This window comes from Lissotriton vulgaris, chromosome 3_2 (assembly GCF_964263255.1).
Source record: "Lissotriton vulgaris chromosome 3_2, aLisVul1.2, whole genome shotgun sequence".
Taxonomy (NCBI): domain Eukaryota; kingdom Metazoa; phylum Chordata; class Amphibia; order Caudata; family Salamandridae; genus Lissotriton; species Lissotriton vulgaris.
The window spans coordinates 113,025,133-113,045,659 of record NC_141690.1 but is presented as its reverse complement, the minus strand read 5'-3'; the positions used below and the strand labels follow the sequence as shown (position 1 = coordinate 113,045,659).

General features: G+C 43.5%; 1 protein-coding gene across 1 annotated transcript in view; it reads right to left on the bottom strand.

The window, feature by feature from the left end:
- FBXL5 (F-box and leucine rich repeat protein 5) overlaps nt 1-20,527 on the bottom strand; it is a 322,370-nt gene that overhangs the window by 224,855 nt on the left and 76,988 nt on the right. Inside the window, exons 7-8 of the mRNA XM_086964073.1 lie at nt 17,301-17,449; nt 16,926-17,008 (exon numbers count right to left, since the gene is read on the bottom strand). Of these exons, the coding sequence (XP_086820199.1) occupies nt 16,926-17,008; nt 17,301-17,449 (232 nt within the window). The remainder of the gene's footprint in view (nt 1-16,925; nt 17,009-17,300; nt 17,450-20,527) is intronic.

Sequence of the window (20,527 nt, the reverse complement as noted above, 5' to 3'; positions counted from 1 at the left end):
CATGTGCTAGAGCAGTGTTCTTCAATCTGTGGGGCGCGCCCCCCAGGGGGGGCGCGACACCTTCACAGGGGGGGCGCGATCTCCACTACATTCTGACCTTTGTTCTGTCCTCCGTGCAAATCTCCCAGGAGGGGGTTAATTCACGGAGGTGACAGCTTCAACTGCAGTGTGAGGCAAGGAGTCTCCTCTGCTAAAAATGAAAGCAAACAAACAGACACGCTTTCGGTTTTAGCAGAGGAGACCCCTTGCCTCCCACTGCAGCTGAAGCATTTCAGAACTGTGAATTAACCCCCTCCTGGGATAGTTAGCTCTTCCCAGAAGGGAGACAAAGTTTCCAGAGTTCGAGTCTCGGCATTCAACCTGAACATCCTGTGATTCTGGGCAAATCACTTAGTTTCCCCGTGCCTAACAAAGAAAATGAATATGTCCTCATGTAATGCAACTTGTGCTATGTAAAGCGCTCTGATACCTGATTCAGGTCAAGTTCGCGCTATATAAAACTCAGTAAAAATAAAAGTGGGCTCTGGCCCAAGGCCCCAGCCTTTCCAAGGGGGTGGGAGTGTGTGTGTGTGAGGGGGGAGGTGGAGAGGGGGGAGGTGGAGAGGGGGTGGAAGAGCCAGCACTATTCTACAGTCTTGCCCTCATGACCTTGAATCATTTTAAAACATAATGTTGTAAATAGCGTTTTTCAATTATTCATTTTCAATGTATACAAGTCTATTACAGACATTTTGCAGACAAAATGTGTTTATGCGTCATGCGACATCCATATAAAAAGTGTATTTTAGATCAAGACATGACCTCACATATGAGAAATAGAAGGGTGTGACAGATTATTAGCAGTAATATTAGTGAACTGCTGTTGTGTAATACATACTGAAAACACACATCACTATCCCTGAATATCCGATGTACACAAATTTAGTATTTGACCAAAGAAGGCATGAAAGAGCTGAGACTAGATCATAAAATCAAAGCTGGTCTGAACAGGGATCCCGAAAATACATTTGGCCCACAGGCCACAAAATCCTTAAAACGTCCCTGAAAGTTTCTTTTAAAATTACACAGGCAGGCGCGCAAAATGCCAGCCAGCCATGTGTTGTTTAAACAGCTTGCAAATTGCTAAATATAGTTATAAATAAGTATGTATTCATTTGTGATGTCAACGAGCTCCAGGTCACCCCTTCTTTTTGCCGATTCATTTGTAATTCATCAATAGTTTAACACTTTTGGATCCCTACGCTGCCATATATAACATGCATTCCCAGGCACATTACTTCAAGTGCCTGGGAATGCACCCTGCATTCAGACCACTCACTCCTCATTCTCGCCCTTCACTTTCACTCTCACCAAGCACTCACACTGACCCGATGCACTCACGCCATTCACCCACTTACAGTGATCACTCTGCACTCACTGTGATCACAATGCGCTCACACTGATCACCATGCACTCACACCATTCACCCGCTCACCCTGCACTCACACTGATCACCATGTTCTCACACCATTCACCCACTTACCCCCCCACTCACAGTGATCACTCTGCACTCACAATGCACTTGCGCTTTTCACCCTGTACCTCAACCTGCAGTCACACAAGCACACTAGTCAACCTGCACTTGTAACACTTCACTCACCTGTCCCCCTCATTGTTCAATCTGCAATCTCACTCCAATAAACCCACCACTAACCATACATTCATTCGTCCCACTCTGCACTAACATGCGCACCCAAATTCATATGGTCGCCTCACTCACCCCTGTACACAAGTATGGGCATGTCGTGCCCCATTAAGGTTTTCGTCCTAAATTACAAAAGGAGACATCTAAATGCATTACAATCCAGCCTTCCAAGGGCCCCTTGCTAGAGACACTTCTGTATTTGCCCTGATGGACTGGAATAATTCCTAAAACCGATTCTTGCAAATACCGTTTTGTTTAATTTCTTTTTAATGTAATTGATGTGAGGGAGTCTATTACTATTTGTAGAGAAATGTGTTTGTTTTATGCAACAACCATAAAAAAGTTAACCATAAAAAAGTTAGATCCAAGCGGTACCTCACATATGAGAAATTGGAGGATATCACAGATATTATTCACTGTAAAATTAGTGGGCGGCTGCTTTGTTACAACAGTGAAAACTCATCACTATCTCCGATTATTAGCTGTAAACTATTTTAGAATTTTGACTACAGTTCCTGTGCACCGTTAGTAGCCTGGCTAAATAGGGTATGGCAGAGCTGAAAATACAGCATTTAAACTCCAACCTGTACTGAACAGGGGCCCCCAAAATAATTTTGGCCCAGGGCACCCAAAATCCCTAACATGTCCCTGCCATCACAAAGTCTGTCAGACAACATTACTCTGAAGTAAACTAGACAACATCATTAATTTATTATTAGTTCTATTTTTTAAACATAAGCCTGACGTGTCCAAACCCCCACTGCTTCAGGCAAGCAACTTATCGTACCACTAAGGAATTCTCAATGAGGGGTTTGTTCAGCGCCTTCTCTGTGGACTTTCAACTGTCTTCGGCTCCATAACTGGCTGGTGGGCAATTATCCCATTATAATGCTGCTTAAAACGTTTATTAATGATATTTAGAGAAGATTTGTTTCTCGTGAACCAGCTCTGAGCTAGGGAGTTCTCGAAACATCTGACAACACTGTCTCCCCTTACAGTCCCTGTCTTGGCTGAAAATGTCTGCAGAATATTCAGCTTTGGGAGAAGCTGCTATCAAAAGTCTCTTGCCTTTCAGCTTGTCCTATGTATGTGAGATTGGGTTCTCAGCACTTGCGGTATTAAAGTTTGTTCAAGCCTGGATGTGGAGCACAACCTGAGGATGGCAGTAGCAAAAATCCATCCACAGATTGACCGTCTCTAAAAAACAGGCAAACCTGTCACATTTATGTTGGTGGTGTTATTATCAATCCATGTCATATGTAAAACAAAACATCCTCATAAAAACAATTTGCACACATTTTACCTTGGAAAGTGGTGTTTTGAGCTGTGTAATAAGCCTCTCTCATTTCACCACACCCACCCACTCACAAACCTGCAGTTTACTAAACAATCTTATTGTATTGAATGTTATTAGCTGAATATGCCCGGAATGTGCGCGTGGCGGTCGAGTCCAGAAATTTCTGTCAGGTGGTGGGGGGGCCCAACATCTAAAAAAAATCAGTTGGGGGGGCTTAACCTACAAAAGTTTGAAGACCTCTGTGCTAGAGGCTGAGGTAAAGTTATTATGTCTCTAGATCTACCTAAAAATTGAAGTTCTGTTCTTTATGAATAGTTCTACTTTAAGCAAAGGTTTTTGTGCCAGAAAAAAGGTAAATATTTTGAAAAAGTGTTCAATTCAAAAAAAAAATGTTCATGGTGAACGGGGGAAATAGAGTTCCAAACGCTTTTTAGTAGTTTTTGTTGATCAAAGCTGAAGGCCGAATTCAGAGTTCAAGGGAACGCTGTGCGCCGGAATGCTTTTCCAAAAATTCATTGCTGTTGTTCAGGGGAGATCATCATATCAGACAGGCTCTTAAAGAATAGGTCTACATATTCAGGTGACAGTTCGACCAAGTTCGATAACGCTGTAACTTGGCAGGTGTGAGAATGATTGCTATCATCGATGTATGGATCAGCAATGCTCACAGAAGGCCGTACCTGGGTGATGTTGCTTTCTTGTATCGCTTCACTGCCGCCATCTAGCCGTAGCACAGGAGTCTCAACGAATGCCGTCATCAGGATTGGTAGCCGCTGGGGACAACACGATGCGTGAGCCGTTAGAGGACTTAGCAAAGTATCGATATCCATTGGTATTGCTGATGATAGTGCAAGACAGGTGTCTAACACGCATTCTTCTCCGCATAGCATACATCGAAGCACAGGTAAGATGCAAGTCTGCCATATAGGTCTGAATGAAAGAAACCAGGTCATGTTCAGATCTCTTAGTGTGGCCAATCCAAGGACTCTATTTATGCGGTCCCGGTAGCGTACTGCTAGGATCGTTTCTTCCATCCTTGCCGGTGTCATGTCTGTGTTTTGGCCTGCCATATCGGAGAAGGAGGGTCAAAAATAAAATGCCTGCTACAAGTCCCAAAGTCAGGGGTATGCCACCAAAGACTGAATGGACAAAATTAGGAATAATTCCTAGGATTGCTTTGAATGGTGTTAACAGTCCCGAAAAAATAGTCTTAAATACGCCTGAGATACCTACGGCATCCGACATATTTAGAATTTCGCTAAGCATTTCTGTGAAATGCACGGGGCAATTTGTTGATAAAAGGTCATGTATCTCCGATGTTGTCCTTGCAACTTGGAGATCATACGTCTCTTTTGATGACGTTATGGGCACTGTTGTCTGTAAAAGCACAGACTTCATTCTGCTTAAAGTATCAATTCGGATTGAAGAGACATTCAAAGGAGGCCACATCGGCGTCTCGGAATCTTCAGGGCCGTTTGGAAACAATGCTTGCATACAGCAAGTGACCATGGAAGTTACGCTTACGAGATATGCTTTCCCTGGCAGCAAGCCACCACAGCTGTGATCAGTTATTAGAATGCAACTCCCGTTAGAAAGTTGCTTAAAGAAAGGCTCTATCTGCGTTGCAGGTGTGACATGTTGGTGGCATGAAAGGTTGTTTGAAGTTCCTTCACAGGCCCCATGTAAATTAATACCCTGGCACAAAAGTATACCGCTTAGTGAATGTTTGCAATTTTCACCACTAAGAAATACATTTTTGTTGCTGTCACTGTAGCATTTGTGTGTATATGGTAATTTCCATGCTGACTTAATGTACCCTTTACCCAATCGTTCATACTGGCCAGTCGGTATATATTCAAGGCAATTTTTAAATTGGAAAGTTATTATCGAAATTGTGATAATCCCGTGTATTATCCATTCAATGACAGGTCTTTCTGACATGGTCAATGGTAATCTCTCAAGTTTTTCGATGCTCAGGATTGTATAGTCTGCTCCTTTCTGTGCGAAGCTGATTTGTTTATCAGTAAGGTTAAAGATGGAAAACAAAGACGTTGTGTTGATTAAACGCCATGGCACATAGCCTGAACGAAGATTTTGCAGCGTCCAGCCTAGCTATACAATAGAACGCAATTGCGACTGGCCTTGCTGTAACATTAGCAAGTCTTTATCTATTATATCGATGGCAGATGATACAATACTGTCCAGTGAATATATTCTGGAAGACAGAGTCATTAACCCATTGTCCACAACATAAAGTGATTTTTCCAAATTAATACGATCAATTTCTCGTATTTTTTCAGCTGTTTCAATTTGAGTTACTTTCCAAGCCTCGTTGTATGTCGCATAGATGCTGGCCGCTATGAAGCGTTTGACGCTATTTGCGTGGTCCCATAGTGAAATCACGCAAGTCAGCACCATCTTTAAGTAAAGTTAAGTGTCGCTTAATTTCTGCCAGTGTGGATGTTTCTAGCCATTCAAGGCACAGCTTCCCTACAGCTTCCCTACACTGTATGTTGTTACTATCCCTGGATGTTGTCTCTGGGAGTATCTAGGGTCTGGTCTGGTCATTTTTAACCCCTGTGTTTTGTTCAGGAATCTATTTTGACAGTTATTCGTGTCAGTAGGCCTGATTAACCACTTTTTCCAACCAGGATGTGTTCTGTTTAGATGTAAAATTTTAGATACGTCTATTTCAATATCTGTGGTTGCATTATCAGGTATTGGCTTTGGAATAGACGGTTTGTTAAGGTCTTTAATCTTAGCTAGATCACGACAGGTTGTTTGGTGAATTGTGTCATTTAAGAACATTATTTGTTCTGGGATCATGCAGGCTCGAAATAATGCTTCTAGGCCTTGTACCTGCCAATCTTTTGTACCCCAGATGGTTTTTGTTTCAATATTACTTTTCCAAAAATCAAAACCAAATGTCATAATTTTTTCATAAAATGCTTCTGAATATATCAATTTAGTATTTGTCAGCATAGTTTTCAACCCTGTTTTAGCCAACAGTTTATAATAAAACGCTTCTGCATCACTTGTGTTAAACCCTGAGAAGTACTGGAATTTCTCATAGAATGTTTTCGAACTGCTTTTAGCTGGAGTAGCACAATGTTCCCATTGGTTATATTTAAAAACATTTCTAGGTTGTGCAGATTTATGTAAGTAATGGTCTCCGTAATGTGAATAGCAGTACATCTGTTCATAATTAGACGAACCTTGACATCATATTATTTATACTTTCAAAATCCCAATCATCAGAAAATGTACTTGGTTTTACAAAGTCACTTAATGAAACCTTGAACTGGTGAGGATATTTCAGGATTTCGACCGGGCCATATACTTCATAGTCAGTCTTGTCCCACACTACCCCGCCGGGTATTGGAATGGCTGTGACATTTACGGATGATAGTCCTCTTTTCTTCCCGTGGGATGATTTGTGTGGCTTTAGAACTAAGTTGATGTTCTGACTTGCTGTGTCCATTGAACTATATTTCCCTTCAATGAATTTTCCCCAAAGTATCACGATGAGCCAAAGCAGGAGGAAAAATACACCTAGCCCAAATCAAAACTAACCATGGAGAAATAAGGTAAGTTTCCTTGAGTTGATGAAAGAGTTCTGTTGCTTTTTCTTTAAATGTCTTGGTTTCTGGCGTCACTTGAGGGTCATTTTGATGTTCAGAAAAGGTATCGAAGTTGATGAAGTAGCCAAAGGCAGTTCTGTCAATTGTTGGAATTGTTTTCTCAATTTTTCTTTCAGTAGCACATTCTGATGCCACATACTTGTAGACTGGTGTTTCATGACGAACTGTTTCAATCTGTGTTTCAAGAGGCACGAGTTCCATGGCATTATTGCATAGTCCCTCTCTGTGCACTGCAGGTTTATCAAATGTGATTAGTCTTTCAGTTTGAACCTCTTGGATTGTTGCAAATTTGGGTATTCTGTTGTTTCTTGGGAGTCCACTTGGCCTAATGTTGATTATAGGCCACATGATTGTGGTTTTACCAGGTCGATTGATACAACTCTGTTCTCCTTTTTACCAGCAAGAGGCGCTAGTACTACTGATCTTGTTCCGTTGATTGCCAAGACAGGTACTGCTTTTCTATAAGAAGGCCCAAATTCCTTCTTCACCGCTATTTTCTCTCTGACTAGATCCCCAATCTTTGGAATCCAGACAAATCTTGCTGGGACTGGTGGTGTGTCTTCAGTGGTAGTTGGCTGTTGCTTTAACTTTGTTGCTTAAGGATTTTCTTGTTTTATTCAAGTCCTGTAAAACAGCCAAACTATCTTTGATGTCAAAGTCTTTATTATTATCTTTTACCACTGAAGCCTGACTATCGAGATCCTGAACATGCATTCTAGTTCCAAACAATAGTTCGTACGGGCTGAAACCTTGTAGAGAATTTCTTGGCAAATTATTTAGACACTTATTAAATGTTTGACCCACCCATCACCCGAACCTAATACCTTCGCTGTTATAGATTGCTTTATGTCTCGGTTTTTTCTTTCCACTACACTGTTCCCCTCAGGGTGTGATGGACAAGAGTATCGCAACCCAACGCCCATACTGGCCATGGCCTCCTTATAAGCTCGAGAGCTGAAAGCAGGATCCTGGTCAGAATGGAACATGGCAATTGCGTATGTGCCGATAAAGACTCGCAGATCTTTTATAACAGTTTTGGCGTCAGCCGAGCGCTGGGGCCACATTTTCTAAGTGAATCTAGTCTTAAACAATTAATAGGACACTGGTTTGCATATAGACAGCATTACCCTGTCTATAAACGGTAACTGGGCAACAGACTGGACCGGTTCATTACTGCGATCTCTGTCGCAGTCGGGACAGTTCTTTACATATATTTGATGTTGCACGCTCATCCCCGGCCACCAGTATACCGATTGTAATTCAGTCAGAGATTCCTTCATCTGTTTGTGCCTTGGACCTTCACCCATGTGTGCGTCTGCTATTAATAACTTTCTCCGGTTCGTGTTTGGAATTACCCTATCCCCCACTCCAGGGATTCGAGCAAAAGGAACAGAGTTTGCATCAATTACGTATGCATAGGAGGAGCTACAACACCAACCAAGATGGCCGCATAGTCTCCCGGCTCCGCTGACCCCCTTCCTCCGCTCGCTTATCCTGTCATTTGTGTGGGTGAACTAGTCTGCATCCCGATTGTGTGATCGCAGAATTTTTCTGATGTTCTGGTGTGAAGTAACATCGAAAATGTTTTGAGGCCTAACCCAGACTGGAAGCCGGGGTCTCGATTTCTGGTCTACCCGGGTCCAAAGTGAACAACAACGGACTGCCGAGGGTGGTTGGGTCCGGTCCCTGGAACTTTCGAAAATTTCTCTGAACTACTTTGCAACCATCTGCTGCCTGGTGCTGTACCTGAGGTGAGGCGACGGGTGGTGCGCGGTGCTGCGTCGCTGGGGGCCCCGACCCGGAGGCCAGGCACTAGCACCGCTGGTGCCCCGGGGTAGGGGTCCCGCCGCGCGTTGCTGCATGTTGCTGGCCCGTCCCTCACGGCCTGTTTCTGCTCCGGCGTATCCTGCCCCAGAGAGGGAGCCTCTCCGTGGGGATCGTTATGCCTGCGGCCGAATGGAACCCGGCGGAACGGACTCAATGTGGCCCTTCCTTGCGGATGGTAATGGCGGAAGTTGCGGCGCTTCACGGGATGGTGAGGGCCCAGGTCAATCATTGGCTGTCGGCAACAGATGGAATCATAGGACCGGGAACGAGCCCCGACTTGCTCTTTGAGACCTGGCCGCCGACTTGCCCCCTGTTGGAAGCCCTACTGGTATGTTTGGACCCGGTGCTGGAAGCTGTGCCTGCCCCCGAAGAAACGGAATTCATCGTGTGTGCAGAGATTGGTGACTCTCTTAAGTTCTCGGAAACATCGGTCCTACAGTTATCGGAGCATTTCACTGCTTCCCCCATCCTGGACACTGTTGGCCCACACTTGATCTGTGTCGGAATGAGTCGCACCCCCTCCCCAATCGGTCTCCCAACATGGCGGATAGAACGATGCTTGGCTTCGGGGACGGACAGGGACATCGTTGGTGCAAGCTGTGTGCGTTGGGACCTGCTATTCCTCTCCTAATTGCTGACTCAAGCTCCGGCTGCTTCTGTGTGAACTTTGACTTTCCGGGGATGTGGCTTTTCTTATCCGAGGGACACAGCAACTTTGTTAGAAGGGGCCAAGGCTGAGATTGTGGGTTGAATTGTTTACGATGGATCTATTGGTAATGGGACTGCTTCATCAACAGACGAATTCCGGGGCGGGGGGTTTGTGGTTCCCCCCGGGTTACTTTTGTATGGTGGACAACTTCACTTGTGTTGGCTTAGGGGGGACCCTTTGATAGGGCGGGGGGGAGAGACCGGGAGAGCATAGACTATCGCCCTCCTCCGCTTCCCCGTTAGGTGGGGTTTCCTTTCTTTCTCTTTTTTCTCTTCTTCTATATTTCGGGTTTGGTTCTCGGGCGACAGGCACACTGCTGGGGGGGGGGGCGTAGTCATCTGCAGGGGTGCAGGATGGGGGGTTGGGGGAGGGGATCTTTAGTTTTTATTTTTGTTTCTATGGCCTTTTTTCTCTTCTCTTATCTTTCTTTGTCTTTTTCTTTTCTGGGTCAGTGCAGTGGGTTTCCTTTGGTATCAATCCCTGCTTTTTCATCTGTGCCTCAATTTTCGTGGTGTTTTTTGGGTCTTAGGGCAGGTAACTGCAGGCGCGAATTGACCGTAATATTCCTTCACATCCTGACCTCTTGTTTCAGCGCCATTGATTTGGTCGATTACTGTTTATTGTCGATACGTTTACTATTCTGCCTGCCATTTTCGCTGCTGGGAAATTGTTCGGCACCTGATCCTTCTATTTTATATTATAAAATGAAAACCTTTTATATCCTGTTTTTCTAATTGTGCTGTTCAGTGGCCAAGAGTACGCTAGCATGGAGATTCTGTTCCCCAAGGTGCTGCATGTGATTAAAATTGCTCTCTGTTAATCTAACTGCTTAGCGGCCGGCCCCCGGGGTTGTAGGCCCATACTTGTATTTGGTTTAAATGTCAATAAAGGTTTTTTTTTTTAAATGAATTACGTATGCATAATTGAGTGGATAGTTCACGGGTAGCGCTGCGCAGTCGCTTTTTAAGGACGTTTTTACTGCCAGCATGGTTTCCCCGTCTATGTATTTTTCTGAACGCTTTTTTGTGGCTACGGAAGCCGGTTTATTTGCTTCCGCTGTGGCTGCAATAGCCAATGAATTCCCTGCAACGTGAACGCCATCACGTTGAGGACTCAGAGTGTGTATCACGTGAGTCTTTTGTAGTTCTTTCTGTAAAAGAACTACCTGTTTCCAAAGCATTTTATGCTTGATTGTGGCACCTGTCATCTTTGAAATCATTTTGAATCCAGCTCTGCAACTTATTATTGTAAGAGTTGACGCAAAAATACAATTCGCACACGATTAGTGTCGGGAATTCACGTTCTGCATTTTCAAGCGCCATCTTTAAAGATCTGATTTCAGCTCGCGGATCCGAACAGTTTCTCAGTGATTCCGTTTTTGTTATTTTCGGTCTGAATTTCCCGCACAGCCAGCGACCTTTAACAAACGCGCAGGCTGCATCGTAGGATTTATTCTCTACGTTGTAATGCTGTACGAATCGGTCTGTGTAGCTTTTACAGGAGTATTGTTAAAGAGGAAGAATTTCGATTGGCAGAGGATATTCTTGTTCATAAGTTAAATCATTCCGTTTTTTCATTTGCGGGCGAAATAGTATTTCACATCTTCCGCGCCAAGAGAATTTACACACTGTATCCATTTCGGATCCAGTGACACTGTAGGCAGGTTTACTGGGCTGAATAGCGCCTCGAAGGCGGATTCTACCGTGAGGACAATGAGCCTTTTGCCGTGTGCTAGTTCTCGTTCATTCGCTATTGCAGTTTGTACTGCTTTCACAGTATTTTCTGTGAGACTGAATGTTTTCTCTGCTTGTGGTTACAAGTGAGATTTGTAAGCTATTGGTACCTTTTCTCCCTCATTAGAGGTCAGGTATGTGAATCCGCATCTTCCTGGGATGACTCGGATTACAAGGTTTTGTGTATAGTCACGTGTATCAAATTTTGTTTTTGCTACCATGTCTGTTTGCAGTGATCTCAAAATGTGTGTTTTTGAGTCCAGTTGATTTGTTTAAAATCAGGTTTAATTAGTTCGTAGAGAGGTTTAACCCTCTTCGCATAATTTAGAATGCAAGTTCTTCTGAAATTCAGGAAACCTAGAATTGATTGTAAGTTCTTCAGCGTTTTTGGAGCTTGGAGTACAGCGCACTTCTTTAAGAAGTTGTCCGCCAGGCTTTTTCCTTCACTTGATAATTCGTATCCTAAAAATAAGACTGTCAGATGGGCAATTCGAGACTTTTTAAAGTTGAATTTGTAGCCCTCTGCTGCGAACCAAAGTATTATGGTGTTCACCCTTTTCAAGTGAGTCTCCTAGTCGGCGTCCGTTAGATAGATGTCATCGACATAAGATAATGCCTCATCATCATCATATATTTGTAGTAACTCTGTTACTCTGGCTTAAAATAATCCTGGGCTGTTCTTGAATCCCTGTGGGAGCCTACAGAAATTTTTCTGTGACCCCATTACTGAGAAAGCGGTCAAGTATCTGCTTTCTGGTGCAATATTTTGACAAAAGAAACCATTAGATATGTCTAATGTCGTTTTATATTTTTTTCAAACTATGTTATTCATTAGTGCAGCACTATGCGAATTTTGTACTGCAAATGTTTTGCAACATGAGTTAAGGTGTCTTTAGTCCAAGACTAGACAATATGAATCGTCCGGTTTGGAGACAGGAAACAAAAGATTGTTCATTTGGGAGGTGCATGTTTCAATCACCCCCTGGTATTCAAGTTGATCTAAAATTTCCCTGACCTGATTTTTAGCTTCTTGCTTAATTGGATACTGCCTTTGTGCAGACGGTTGATTTTTTAAGTGGATTTTGTGAGGAGGAGAGTCCTCATCCCATCCTACATGATTTTTATATAATGCTGGTGCCTGGGCTACTACCCATTTCCTTGCATATATATATTTAGTGTGAATCGGAATGTGATTCGAGAAGGCAGGCATAATAATTTCTTCGCCACGAGGGCACTCCCTGAAAAACTCCGGGGGCCAATCTTTTTCAGCTAACAGGATGTCATAGCCTTTTGAGAGTTTATCCCAGAATAGACCCCTTATTTTCCTAGTCTTATCTCCCTGTATACGCAATGTTATTTCGTATATCTTATGAGGCTCGCTAACTCTGGTGTCGGCAGTTTCTACTTGAATGTATTCATTCGTGTCCACTGTCTCCAGATGACTCATCAGGATCTTGCGAGCTATGGTGATTTCTGCTGCACTGTCTAGCATTGTCTGTGCCCACTCCCTGTTTTTCAGCTGTGTCCTCAGTATTCTCTGCATGTTCGATTACTCTAATACTGGCTACCTTCTTCTTTGGAAATTGTGATTTTTTGCTTTGAGCAGGTTCCTTGTCTTTGGACTTGGTGTGCTCTCCTGGATCCGACCGTCCTCTTCTTTCAGATTTCTGCGAAAAAGATCGAGAGGGACGTGTATCAATACTTTGATATCTATCAGGCTTCTTCAAGTTATCCCTATTTCTAAAGTTATATCTTTTCTCAGAGGGTTCCTTCTGGGGAGACAGGTGTTCTCGAGTCGGAGTTCTTTCCCTCCGTCGAGGAGACCTTCCTCTGGACTGGAAAACTTTTTCCTTGGGAGTGGATTGTTTATTTCCATCCCAGTTCTTTTTAGGAGTGTTTGAATTATTTTTAATAAATAATTTTTCTGGATTTTCGAGTAGTTGGGGTTTCACTGGTTTCCCACCCAAGCTGTCTCTACCTAATCTTCATAACATTTTTCTATAATTCTGGCAAGCTCAATTGGTTGATCTGTTATATCTGTTTCCTTCAATTTCTGGCGGATCGCCACAGATGCTGCTTCTCCTTTTATATTGGCTAGTAATATAGCCGAGACCTGCTTGAAGTCTTTCAGTAATTTCATACCAAGAGTTAAAGCAGGTTCTGGACCGTATTCATTCCGCCATTGACGGAACACCATGTGTTTTTGTATAAATGGAAGCAAAGACTGTACCCCAAGTGTCACAGTCCTCCACATGTGGTGCCACTGGAAGGCAGATGGTCAGGCTTCTGTGTTTCTCAATAGGGGTAGTATTCAGAAATACTGCCTCTATTTGAGTAATTTTCTGCGCTAACCAGAAAGGAATTTGTTCCCGTTTTATGGGTGTTTTACCAAGACATGATTGTATGCTCTGTGGTGTAATTTTATTTGTGTTCCCCTGATGAGGGGTCAGCTGTGGGATATTAACAGCTGTTTGGACTGTTGCAGTACGCATTACATATTGGACTAATTGTCTATATATTTTGATTAATGTTTTTAGCTGTGCTAAAAGTTCTTCTTTCGACATTTTTTCAATGTCCGGATGGGGTGTGTAGCTGGCTAGAACCGGCCACGTTGCTCCTGGTCTACCAAGTAGACCGAGCCTGGTAATATGATCATTGTGTTTTAGGGCGCCTTTAAACCAGAGCAGATGCTCTTGGTATTTTAATGGGATTTCAATCTCCTCGAAAGGAGCGTACTCTTCCGGTGGATCCTCTATTTTGTAATAGTGGAACTCGTGTGTTGCAGCGTTTGCAGCTGAATATTTTATCCAAGAATAGAATACCTCTGTCTGCCGATATTCGTGTGCCTCTATCACGAAGACAACTGTGCCACCTTGTGTGGTCAGTCCATTTTCTATAAGTTGTAACGTTATAGTTTTTCTTATGTTAACCGGGATGATTATTGCACCCGGTGGGTAAATTCCTGTTTCATCGTGACCCTGCTGAGTCCCTTACTGCGGCTTCAACGGTTCTGTTGTTACCGCCTTCTCCTGGCATTTTACTGTCAGGAAGGTCTTTTGTTGCAGATCAGGTTTCAAGGAGACAAAGATTAGGTGCATAATATTTTGGAACACTGTATCCTTCAACGTTGAATAAACCAGAGCTTTACATAGGAATCTCTTCCTACTAAGTTCGGGCGGGTTTTAACCTTTCTCCCACTCCAGACGTCTATTGGAGTATTCACGGTAGAAAGGGTCTGTGTGAAAAAGCACGACTGAGTTACTCTAACGTCTTGCGTTAGTTTTATCGCCTTACCAAACGTTTGGCTCCATGTAGTGTAGTTCCTATTTTCCCTATAGGCCCTGCGCATTGGAATAACAAACAGCAGTGTAGACGTAGAAGTGCGGTCTTCCAGGTCTCTACTGACTATGCTAAACTTAATTGGGTTTGTACCAACTAGCTCAGAGGTCACTGGAAACTTTCTTGACTGAATATGAAGTGATCAGCTCCCCTGGCTCAGACAAGAAGGGATTCAGTTTTCCAACAACCACATACACATGACAACTTTGCTCCTTAGAATAAGAGTCAATCTCTAGAGTCGTGTGAAACAATAGACAGCTATTTCACTCAGTCAGTTGTGCAGATTACTTTCACCAGGATGCAGAGAATAGAGAGACGGGCGTTTTCAATAAAAGGTATTATTTATTGAACAGTCTCTTCTCATGCAAGAGAAATGAATTGCCACAATTGCAAGACTTGTTATTATAAAAAGTGCGTACAGTAAAAGGAGGATTGCAAAATAATACTGTAAGAGCATTGATATGGTTTCTTAGCCATACAATGGTTAAAATTAGTAAAATATATACATTCATATATACATTTAGCTAACGTACTCAACTGGTGCTTCTAACTATGCCTACCCCAGTGTACCTGACCTAAGCCTAATACGTGGAAGGGAGTAAGTAGCAGTTTAAGTTAAGTTGGTTTTGCCAAGAGTTTGCTGCAAGAATTCTCTCTAAGGGTTTAGTCAACACTGTACCTCTGGAATAGAATGTTGGAGATCTTGTATCTCCTCTCAGGACTCGATATCCCAGTCACCCGCAAGGGTAGGCTGGAAACGCCGTGGCTGGATTTTCTCGGCAGGAGAAAAGACAGCGTCTTTCTCAGCACGTCAAGGAGGAGGAGGGGCAGCGTCCGTGGGCTTCTCGCATCTGCTGGGCTCTGCAAGGGACAGCTGTTCTGCTCCTGTATTCTCTATCACCACCGCTGTGTTTGCTTAAGGCAACGCTGGTAATATTTATACCTGGAAGGTGCCTTGTTTGACGTAAGTTTTTGGACATAAGACGTCAATAAAGATGTCACTAAGAACCGGTCGTTCTTACAGTGCTCATTAGAGTTCTATTACTAATCAAAACATAGCAAGCGGGGCTTTCCCAGGTTGCTGGGGGTTTTATCTGTTAAAAGAACTCTGTGTGTAATCTAGGAATCTTAGATAGTGGATTCTGCTGTGTCATATACTGTAATGAGCTGCAGAGGCGAGTTTCTGAAATATGGCTCTGATCGTTTATGCCATTATAGGGGTATGGATGGATTATAGACGTATAGGGGCATAATGTCACAATATTGATCGGGGTCCTAGATAGAACACGACAGGCCGCCCTAGTGCCGCTGAGGGTGCAACAACAGTGCATCACTGACCCTGGGGGATCCCTGAGTCGTCACAGAACCTTAACTCCCACAATCAATTACTTACCTGTGAACCGAAAACCTGTTTTTCCTCCATGGGATTACGTTGACAATTTTCTTACAAAAAGTTTCGAAGTGTGCAGTTTTGAAATCTAAAAATATTCTTTAAAAAAATCGCACAAATAGCCAAAACGTATTTACTTACCTGTTTGCAGGAAATGTCCGTGTGCTGAATCTAGGTATCTAGCACGGAGTTAGAAAAGTAACTTACCTGTAATTTACTGAAAAAGCCTTTTCATTTTAATGTACTGTATTTGCTAAGTGTTGCAACCTACTGCATCCTATGTAAATCAAATAAAGTACAATTTCTATTGCCTTTTTCAAACTGTTTTATATCCAGTAACTTATTACTGAAAAGTATTTTATGCTTACCTGTGCCAGGCTTACTTGGTTCTAAAAATAAAACAACAGTATATACTTTTATACAAAAACAATTGGCCTAGAGTTCAGTTCTTGAGTGTGTGAATTCATTTGCTGAATGAGTGTGTACATCAAATGCTTAACACTGTCCTTAGATGCTGCCTTACTACTCGTCCACTCTACTACAAATAGAGAGTAAGGTTCTATCTAACTCTAACCTCTACCTACCTCTGGGGTCACCTGGACTCTATACACACTATACCTCACTTTGGTGTAGTATATATAAAGCCAGTTTACATAATAGTATGGTGGCTGAGGAGAGAAATAAAAATAAAATAATGAAAACAAAAGAACAGAAAACAAAATCTCAAAAGGTAAAGGGCATTTCAAACTGTTGGGAGAGGCCAACCGTGGGCTTACTGAGACCGGAATCAAATGTTTTAAAGTGAAAAATAGGCAAAATAGTAAGATTTTGAACACGTGTATACTGAAATAGTAGGAGTCATCCTTGAGTCCTGAAATGCATACAGCAATCTTTTACATAAAACTCTGATGTCAATTGGCCCACTCCCTTTCATTTAAAAAATGTAAAAACGGAAGAAGCAGAGTGAAGCCGTTTACAGACTCTGCAGTGTGCAAGGTTCAATTCATTGATTATTTTAAAAAAATAAGTTTGTTAATAGAATGACACTACTTAATCTTTGTGAACATCAGAGAGCCTCCAAGAAGTAGTCTTGTATCTAAGCTGCAGATTAAGAACTGTTTTTAGGTCTTTAAACAAGAACGCAACATAAAAGCAAATGTGCAACAAGCATCAACAGTGGTCAGAAATAAATGTGTAGGATACATCAAGTAAATGCAGGGATTAACAGGTCCATAAGAATGCAAAACGTTGCAGTGCACATAAGCACCAGTCAAGTCAAATGTTAGAGACACTGAAAATACGAACCCTTCAAATGCGGAGTCCGATATATCGGTCTGAGTAAGATCTAAATGTTCCAAGTTAGGGCAAAGTTCCAACATCTGTCGAACCTGGTCAAAAAAATAAAAAAAATAAAAAGATTACTGTTGTACCTGGGACTATAGGGTGCAATTTGAGAAAATATTAAAGCAAACTTTTAGTTTCATGTCTGTGGAATTTCTCTTGCAGAATACATCTATATAATCCGGTCCAAGCAAAATGTAAACTACATGACTTTAAATATTAACAAATGTACAAACCGTGAGAACGCTGCGTGTACCCTGTAGTTTAGCAAACAGGTTTGGTACCAAACTGACAGAATGTGTGACATGTTGGTCATGCATACTCAAAGCGAGGGCTTACCATTTTGCTAGAAACCGCAGAACTAAAAGCCAAAACTAATGTTTTCACAGATGAGCCAACACGCGGGAGTAGGTTATGAATTAAACCATGGAGCAAGTGCTTTTCCCTCTGTGCAACACTAATAGCTGGCACTTCATTCTCTGCACCCTCTGTGGAAAAAAACAAAAACAAATTTAGCTCCGTTCAATATTACAGTTAATGACAGATGTGATGGTTTAACAACACTGTTCAAGAAATCATGCAATTTAAATAAGTTTCTTAGAGTCGTTCAGAAGAGAACAGACCACATCCTCATTTTTACTACCTTCTTTTAGTTGAGAGCAGGCACCATCCTCTATTTTATTACTACCTAAAAAGCTATTCACGCACATCATCTAAAGTTTATCTTGCATACCAAGTTAGCAAGACTAATGTTATGAAGTGAAGCTGCACACTAGGAATAGGGAAGAACAATGTGATGTACATGTATCAAAGCAAAAAGGCTTGCCATAGGGTACAAGAGAAAACCAGATCAAGAGCATTTTCAGTGACATTTCAAAAATGTTGCATGTAGGACAGAAGAAGAAAATGTGTCAAATGTTTTGAGTGGCAAGACACCATAGCTGTCCTTGGACCTTTATTCTTTACAGTAATAAGTCACCCACTCTTCCTTGATTTAGGCTTGCTTATGCCAATCTGGAAGGTTGTTTGAGTACACATGATGCATATCTAATCAACGGATGAGATGAGATTTTCAACACAAACACAACCATAGTCTACAGACCACACGGTCCCGTGCCTCTTTCACCCATACCATCTTCAACCTCATGGCACTCGAGGCTCTCGCATCCACCAACTACATCCTACTCGGAGACCTCAACTTCCACATGAACAACCAAAACTATCCTAATACTTCCTCCCTCCTTGATAACATTGCCAAAGTAGGACATAAACAGCTAGTCACGTCTACCACGCATACAGCAGGACACACATTCAACCCCATCTTCTTAGCAGGAAACAGCATCTCCTACAGCCATACCACCAAACTTTTCTGGACGGACCACACCTGCATCTTCTCTTTTAACAAACCCATGCGCACACCAGCACGCTCAACGTTTATCCCAGCAGAAGCTGGAACAGAGTCACTGAATATCAACTCACCTCCTTCCTCAACGACACATCACCATCGATAACCTCAGACATCAACACCACAGCACACCACCAACACCCTTGTCCCCCTCAAGAAAGACACTGGCAAACACGTCAAGAAAGCAAGCTGGTTCACTTCCGTGCTTCAAGAGTCCAGACCTGTAGACGGCCAGAGAAGACATGGAGGAACAACAAAATCCCTAAGGCCACGCCACATTAAAAGCAGCCACCACCGCAGACCACCACCTTTGGGAAACCCACAATGAAGAAGGCCCTCCAAGACAGAATCATCAACAACGCACACAATAGCAAACAACTCTTCAGCATCATCAGGGAGTTCGCGAAACCTAACAGCGAGTCCACAGACGTCCCACCCTCCCAAGACCTCTGCAACAGACTTGGCACCTTCTTCTACCACAAGAACAAGACTATCTACAACACCTACAACACTAAGACTACCCCACCAGCAACCACCACAACGGATGCCCAACTCCCATCCCCCCGACCAACTCTGCACAGCTGGTACCCACTCACCTCAGACACCATGAAGATCATGAGCAGCATCCACTCCAGAGCACCTTCATCCCCCTGCCCGCACCGCTTCTTCCAAAGAGCCGCCTCCGTCATCACAACCGAGCTATGAAAAATCATCATCTGCCACCTTCCCAGACGACTGGAAACATGCTGAAATACACCCCTTCCTTAAGAAACCCTTCGCAGTCCCGAGGGAACTCAAGCACTTCAGGCACATCTCTCTGCTCCCCTTCCCAGCCAAAGTCATCGAAAAAGCCATCAACGCCCAGCTCGCCGACTTTATGGAAACCAACCACGTCTTGGACATCTCCCAATACAAATTCGGAAGCAATCATAGCACCAAGCCCGCCCTCACCCCCGCCACAGACATCCGCTCCAATCTCGACCAGGGTGAAATTGTGGCCCTCATCCTACTGAACCTCTTGGCAGCCTTTAACACCGTCTGCCACCGCACCCAGGCCACAAGACTCCACGACAAGGCTCAAGATCTGCTCCTTCCTCACCAGCAGAACACTACGGGTTAGACTCCCACCAAAACCACTCAAAACCGACAGAGATCAGCTGCAGAGTACCCCAGGGCTACTCCCTCAGCCCCACCTTCAACAGTAATATGGGCGCCTACTAGCAGCCATCGTCAGAAACCATGGGCTCAACATAGTCTCCTACACGGACGACACCTAGCTGATCCTCTCACGCCCCAAAGAACCCACTGTCGGCAGGGAAAGCTTCCACGAATTAATGAAAACCATGGCTCCCTGGATGAAGGACAGCTGCCCGAAGCTCAACTCAGAGAAGACAGAAGTCCTCATCCTTAGAGCCGCCCCCTCTGCTTAAAATGACTCCTGGTGGCCCTCTGCTCTGGAAAGTCCCCCTGCCCCCACAAACCTCACACAAAAACTCAGCATTGTACTTGAGTCCTCGCTCACAAAGGACTGTCAGATAAAAATAGTCTCCTTGGCCTGCTTCAACACACTCCAGCTGCTTCGAAAGATCTTCTGATGGATCCCCAACAAATCCAGGAAGACAGTCACCCATGCCCTCATCAGCAGCAGACTCTTATAATGCAATGCACTCTACGCAGGAGTCACCCAGAAACTCTTGCAAAGAATCAAGAATGTGCAGAACGCCGCAGCAAGACTAATCCTCAAAATCCCCCATCACAGCCACATCAATTAACAACTCCGCAACCTCTACTGACTCCTAGTCGACAGAAGAATAACCTTCAAACTCCTCACTCATGCATACAAGGCTCCTCACCCACACATACAAGGCCCTTCACAACGCCAGATCCACATGTCTGAATCACAGCCTCACATTCCACATACCCAACAGCCATCTCCGCCGAGCTTTCCCCGGCTACCGTCCCACGAATCCACAAGACCAGAACCGGAGGAATGCCCTTCTCCTACCTCGCCTTCAAGACATGATACACCCTGCTCATCCATTTCAGGAAATCACCCTCGCTGAAGCAATTCAGGAAGAACTTCAATACCTGGCTCTTTGGATGGACTGATCACTTAGTCTGATGTGTTGCACCCTCCCCACAGTGTCTTGAGACCCTCATG